Genomic DNA, 6,554 nt, shown 5'->3' with positions numbered 1-6,554 from the left:
AATTATTAAATAAGTTGTCATTGATCTTAAGTCCAAAGCTTATGATTGATAATTCTAAAGCCATCACTAGTCTTCTTATTCTAGTATTTATAATTGATAATATTGGCCGAATGGCCTTCCTTTCCTCAAAGATATTATAGTATTGTGCTCTCACTTTGAGTTTAAAGTACAACATTATTTTTTGGGAAAATTATCCAAAAAATCTTAAATTTTAGTTTAGTTCTAAATCTTTTAATTTTGTCAGTTCAATCATCAATTTTTCCCTTCTTACCAAATAAGTCCATCCAGCCAATTTTAATTAGAAATTATTAATGTGGATGCCAGTAGTTGAACAATTTTTAATAAATATTTTAATATTTTTTGATTTTTTCCTTTTTACTTTCTTTTCTTTTTTTTCTTCTTCTTCCTTTGGGAACTGTATCGCTGCTCGCGTGACCCTAAGCACACCAAGCTTGATGGCCTCCTCCCCAATTCACCTTCCTCACGCCCTACTACATCCTCCAAATCAAGCACAAGCCTCCACCAGCGCTCGCCTGATCACCATAACTAGCGCCGTCGCTGATCTGCGCACGGCCGAGGTTGAGCGAGAAGAGCTTGAAGAAGCACTCAAGTGGGGGGCTCCACGATTTTGCCTTGGGCAGATTCGAAGGCGAGGATCAGGGGCTGGAGGACAAAATCAGCGTCGGAGAGGGAGAGGCCAAGCAAGCCAAAAAGGGTGGATCTGTTAAGGCAGGGGTGGCACCCACGACGGAGGCGAAGGGATTGGTCTCTAGCTTTGTCGAGGGCAGATTTGCAAGCGGATACGATGTGGGAATAAAAATAATACACTGATGAGGAGAAGGAGAAAATCATTTTCCCTACTTTTAGAGGTGTTTTTTTTTTTTTTTAGAGGTGTTTTTTTTATTGACTGAAAATATTTTCCTTGACTAATTTATTTTCTATGAATCAAACATTGGCGAATATGAAAAAAAAAAAGATTGCTGGAAATTATTTTTGGTGAAACAAACATAGCTTTAATAAGACGAAAATTTTCTACAACAAATTTATGAAATTCAAACTTTTACAAAATTTTGTGACATTAGATCGTAATCATAAATAATTTTGTAGTAAATATGAGGACTTATGACATTTTCATCATGTTTATGATGGACTATCATGACATTGTAAATTCTTTAACAGAAAAGTGACGGTCCACGTTTGCCAATTGGGAAACCCAAGCATGGTACTACATTGTTCCCTGAAATTTCTCATAAAGTATGTATAACAATTGCTTCGGAGACCCAACATGTCATCGTAAATTAAAAGTAGATTTCTTTTATTTCCACTACTCTCAAGAAATTTTCATAATTCCTGTTTTAACCATCTTCTTCTTTTTAGCCTGCCAAAAGCCGAGAGAGAGATCAAGTGGCATGGTCGCGGTGCTCTGGCAAGTCTCCCATGGGGTCGCCCCATCCAACACTACCTCGCTAAGGTGGCGTAACCCCCCTCACCGGTGTCCCTCAATCCAGGAGAGCCTCACCAGGAGTGGCACCACCCCAAGCGAAGTCTCATCGGGATCATGCAACCAGGGGGCCGTGCCTAGGCACGCCTCGCCAGTGGTCGTGCAACCCCTGCCACCCGGTGGTGGTAGATCTAAGGCGTTTACATTCTACGCTTCTGTATATTTTTCCCCCTAATCTTGTCTTTTCATATTTCGGAAGAAAATAGTTCCTCCAAGGCGAACCGCTCCTTCGTGGCCAACCCGTGCAAATACAGGTTCTTCATGCGCGAACCGCTCTCTGGCACCCACCATGCAGTTGCAGAATCACTTGCTACTAAATACAGGATCATTGGTAACGATGCGAACATATTGATGAGAGTCAAGGGATTTCAGTTCATAGAAGCTGTATATTTTCCTACCCACCGTCTTTGACAATTTCAAAGGACGATCGTTGTGTAAGTCCCCAATGCTAAAAAAAAAAAAATCAAAGCTCTACCACAATCGTTTCACCACAATTAGCCGGATTCCCGTTCTCGTGTTTAAAAACTGAATCGACTATAATTACCTATTCTAGATTCTACAGCGCGTGTTGCATTAGGAGCAAGTTCGATGTAAGAATGCTACAATGGCTATGACAGATAAGATGACCGAGGTCATTGGGACAAGGGGCGTCCTGGCCTCGCTATTATATATGGAGCCATAGTCGATGCCGTTGTCAGTATACCAACAGCTAGTTCCAGTTATCGTTCCAGTTGATCCCTGTCCTGGGTAGCCAGAGCTTCCATCTCCGCCACTTGACACGGGATTCGTCACAGTCCCACCGCTTGACCCGGGAGCAGCAGGATTCGTCACAACCCCACCACCGCTTGACCCGGGAGCAGCAGGATTCGTCACAATCCCACCGCCGCTTGAGGGATTGGTCACAGTCCCGGCGTCACTCCTGCTGAGTAAACAGAAGAAACATAAACCAGCGAAGGAAATTAAAATGACGATAATAGCTCTTGTTGTACAGACACTAAATGCACTGGCCGAAAAAGGAACTAGGTGAATAGAAGGGTGGATGCTTTTAGTCCTTAGTCCTATCCACAAGAATAACAACATAAATGATTTTACCATAGACAAAGAACTGAAGGTTTTCATGGCATTGAAATATTTACTGAGGTGATCACCCAAGAGTAGCATAATCCACACATGAATCCTCAAGTTGGCGTAGAACTCATCTTTATACTTTCGATGTGGCAAACAGTGACAGATCTGAGTGAACCTATGGCTCCTAAAAGAACGAAGATGGATTCAAAACAAGAAAGGCAGCATTGTGCATAGAAGTTTGAATTGCGTGTTCAGGAGACTAAAATCTATACTTCTTGCTGATGATCAAATTAATCTCATAGTATCTTATCCAAGGTGATTGGTGAAATAAGCGATTACAACAGTACCTCTAAATCATAGATGGGCGCATCCAGAGTTATTTGCTTGTGCTTTGATGGGTTAGATTAAAACGTGACGAACCAATTGAAGTTGCAATTAAGGGAACAGACACCGAGATTTACCTCTGTTCAACTAAGACACCAGCAGTCGCAGTGAGCTGATCAATGTAGCTTGCCGACAGGGGCGACATACTAGAGGCTTCAGCATACTGGGGGCTCATGTCTGCACCAGAGGTCACAAAGAAGGCACCATTCACCATCAGATCACCTTCCGATCTCCAATTCCATTTCCTCCACTCGCTCTCATCTGTGTCCATTCGCTTTGTCACCTATTTCTTCCAATACATGTAAGTAATAATCGGGCATAATGCGGCAAACATATTGATCATCTGGGCTTCTTCTACCGAACTCACTTAATGATAGTTCAAAGCAGTTACTGGGACTCATTACGTACATTTTGACATGATGTTTCTTTATCTATTAAAAGGAATTTTTTTACATCGGAAGTATATTATTCTGTAGTTTGGCAAGATAATGTAGAAAGATAATCATATCCAGTCTATCAAGACACTCTAGATGATCTTTTTTTCCCTTAACTTTTACGAACACGAAAGTAGCACCCAGTAAAAGCTCATGTGCAAAGACCTGCTTCACTAACTTACCCGATTGAAGGAGGCTGATTATGCAGGTTCTAGATGATTCCATCTCACAAAACAATTTCTACATAATCAATTAATGCAGATAAGATATTTTAAAGTTTACCTCCTTGTTGTTATTATCCTGCGGCGCGAGATACCGATTCCCCTGACTATTAATGGTAGGATGGGAGCTCCCTCCAACAGCATACATCCCCCACTGAGTGTAGTCATTGTTCACTACATGAAAGTACCCGAACCGGCACCGTGGCATCCTCTCCTTTAGGTCGTCGCCAAAGTGGTTGAATGCGACGGTCACTTGCATCCCTGAGTCAGCCGTGAAATCATCACTGTGACCCAACAGCATCACCTTATCATGGTGGGCGAACATGTTGTTGGATAATGTGACTGCTGTAGATCCTTCAGTGACATCGATCAGACCGTCTGTGCAATACGACAGGAAACAATGGTCAATCCAAATTTTTGATGATGCTAAGACGGATATCCCATCGCCATCTGATCTTCCCCTCTCGGTAACTTGCGTCGGGCTGATCCGGATCTTGGCATTCCCAGAAGGCTTGCAATGGTGAATGTGCACATTGTGGATGATGATGTTGGTGACGTCATAAATGATCAAACAACCGAGACCTGTTATATGCACGTTGGCTCCTCGGCCATCAATGGTCTTGAAACTGCTGATAAGAAGCTCATACCTGAGTTTGATTACCATATTTCCTAGGTGGAAAAACAGAAAAATGTTGAACCAGTTTAGCAGGTTTAGCAGGTATGTCAAACTTTGTCCTGAGGATTTCATCTTGTCTAAATTTCTCTATGCCTAAATAAGCTACCTTGTCTATACGAAATTGAGTTTCATATTCCTGTTTCGCTGAGGGAAATTTCGCACTGCACCCCGAGTCCCCACATTATCCTAGTAACTTTTCATAGTATTTGATATTAACCTAAGGTCTACTGTCCTAAGTACTTGATCTTTCTCCTTTCTTTTGATTGAGTGTAAGTACTTGATGTAAACGTAGAAAACAGAGCACATAATAGACAAATTCCACAGAAGCATGCACTTGTGTAAATGACATGGGTGTGCTCGATTGTGGATGATTTCGCCAGTTTACTACCAGAGAAGATGATCCAGAGGGGTCCGGCTTGCACAACACCGTAGCGGAGCGTGCCAGGGGGCGGGTTCTCTGGGTCCGGATCAGATGGGTCTGTCACAACGTAGACGTTGCCGCCCCGCCCTCCCAGGGCCTCACGGCCGAACCCAATCGCGCAGTCGGCTAGGTGCTCGCGGTTCAATTCCCAGTTCGGGTCGCACCGCCAGCAGTCATCTATTGGATTGCCCGTCAAGCACTGGTCCCTTACTTGGACCACAAGCAGCTGCCTTCTAGTGACGGATTCGTTCACCCTCCTGCACGAAAATTGCTCGCCTTCTGATTCCAAGGATTTCTTTTGAAATTTAATATCCTTGGCTAAGTCTAAATTGAAATGCAAAGAAGACGACAATATTATTGCTACCAAATGGCAGTATTTTATTTGTCAGTGATACCGCCAGCACTTTCCATGGTCGCCGGCTTGAGGAAAAGAATAAAAGGAAAAAAGACGAAAAAAGAAAAAAAGAGAGAGAGAGAAAAAAAAAGTGAAAAATGTTATAAAATTATTAAAAAATTAAAAGAAATTCTAAGTAAAAATAAATTTTGGGGTCATATTAATTGCATTTATATTCCGAAGAAAAAAAAAATTATATAGTTACCAAGGAACATAAACATAAAAATTTGTTTCTGAACAGAAACTGCTCCCAGAATTACCTGTTCACGTCATGAACTACAGCTTGTGGATCAGGATGCTGATGTGGGTGGACCAAGATTTTAGAAGAAGAAGAGGAAGAAGAAGTTGCATTGAGATTGAGTGCATGGAGAGTGAACGAACAGCATACAAGGACAATGCAGGACCAAGTAATGCGAAGCATTCTCGAAGGTACAACAGCTCTTGACTCCTCCGCTGGCTCGGTCCTTTTGGGTTCTTCCCTTCAAGGAAAAGACTCGACAATCAGTAAAGTGAGGTTGTGATTGTAACTTGCGATGAGAGCGCTGATGAATATATAATGAGTAAAAAGAAAAAGTGGCTGATGCATATATAATGAGTAAAAAGAAAAAGTGGAGAAAGAAATAACAAAGGATTCTGATTAAAGTTTTTTCTATTTTCATACACATTTTGGCTTTGCGGCGGGAGGAGATGAGCGGAGAGGGATTCTTTCTGTTTCTATTTTCACATACGCATCGTATATTCTTGTCGGGATGATAATTTCTTTTCCACTTTTGATTGAGCTGAGGAAACTTGAGAAAAAAGAGAAACCATCAGTTTTTCTTTTATATCATAACTTTGATTTAATCTCCTATTTTTTTGCCATCCGCTGCTAAACTTTGCTCCGGCCTCTGCAAATTGCATCTTCCTTGCCTTCCCAGGACAATAAAGAAGAATCACCAGCTAGGCTTTTAAATCGTTTGATCTCTCTCTCTCTCTCTCTCTCTCTCTCTCTCTCTCTCTCTCTCTCTCTCTCTCAATGTGATACATCATAATCGGATAAAGATGATATATGCTTTGTTTCACCTCATAAACTTTGCTTTAGGTAAATTATCAGCTGCATCCCCCACCTAGGATGAGAGAAATCAGAATCTTTGGTCCACAAATATAACCTTGTCAGAAAAACTTATTTTATGGTGCTTTTTTAAAGTTCAAGATTTTGTTGATCAATATCCAATATCCACTCTAGATAATTAATGTTCTCCCTCAACTTTGTTGCCTTCTCGGTCTTTATGTGATGGTATCTAGTATTTATCTTGATATATTTGTCGTCTAAGAAGTATTTTGTATCAAGTGCAGTGAAATATAGGTCTAGACAATAGTTGAATTAGATCCTATCTTTACTAGTGAATGCGCACAAGCCTTGGATATGCACACGATATGTAAAAATATTAGCAGTTGAACTTTCCTTAGGAAGTT

General features: G+C 41.3%; 1 protein-coding gene across 2 annotated transcripts; it reads right to left on the bottom strand.

Annotated features, from left to right (window-relative positions):
- Nucleotides 1–1,867: 1,867 nt before the first annotated feature.
- On the bottom strand, nt 1,868–5,608 carry LOC104437348 (probable pectate lyase 5). 2 transcript variants are annotated; one of them, XM_039308453.1, is made up of 5 exons: nt 5,360–5,608; nt 4,673–4,962; nt 3,670–4,277; nt 3,031–3,236; nt 1,868–2,423 (listed from the first exon to the last, which is right to left on the bottom strand). In XM_039308453.1, exons 1-5 carry the CDS (start codon nt 5,518–5,520, stop codon nt 2,075–2,077), a joined length of 1,614 nt encoding a protein of 537 aa, XP_039164387.1. In that variant the 5' UTR covers nt 5,521–5,608; the 3' UTR covers nt 1,868–2,074. The 2 variants fall into 2 exon arrangements, with proteins under 2 accessions (XP_039164387.1, XP_039164388.1); XM_039308454.1 differs by having other exon boundaries at nt 1,868–2,420.
- Between the last annotated feature and the right edge of the window lie 946 nt (nt 5,609–6,554).

Source organism: Eucalyptus grandis, chromosome 3, assembly GCF_016545825.1.
Source record: "Eucalyptus grandis isolate ANBG69807.140 chromosome 3, ASM1654582v1, whole genome shotgun sequence".
Lineage (NCBI taxonomy): Eukaryota > Viridiplantae > Streptophyta > Magnoliopsida > Myrtales > Myrtaceae > Eucalyptus > Eucalyptus grandis.
This window is presented reverse-complemented; position numbering and strand designations above follow the sequence as displayed.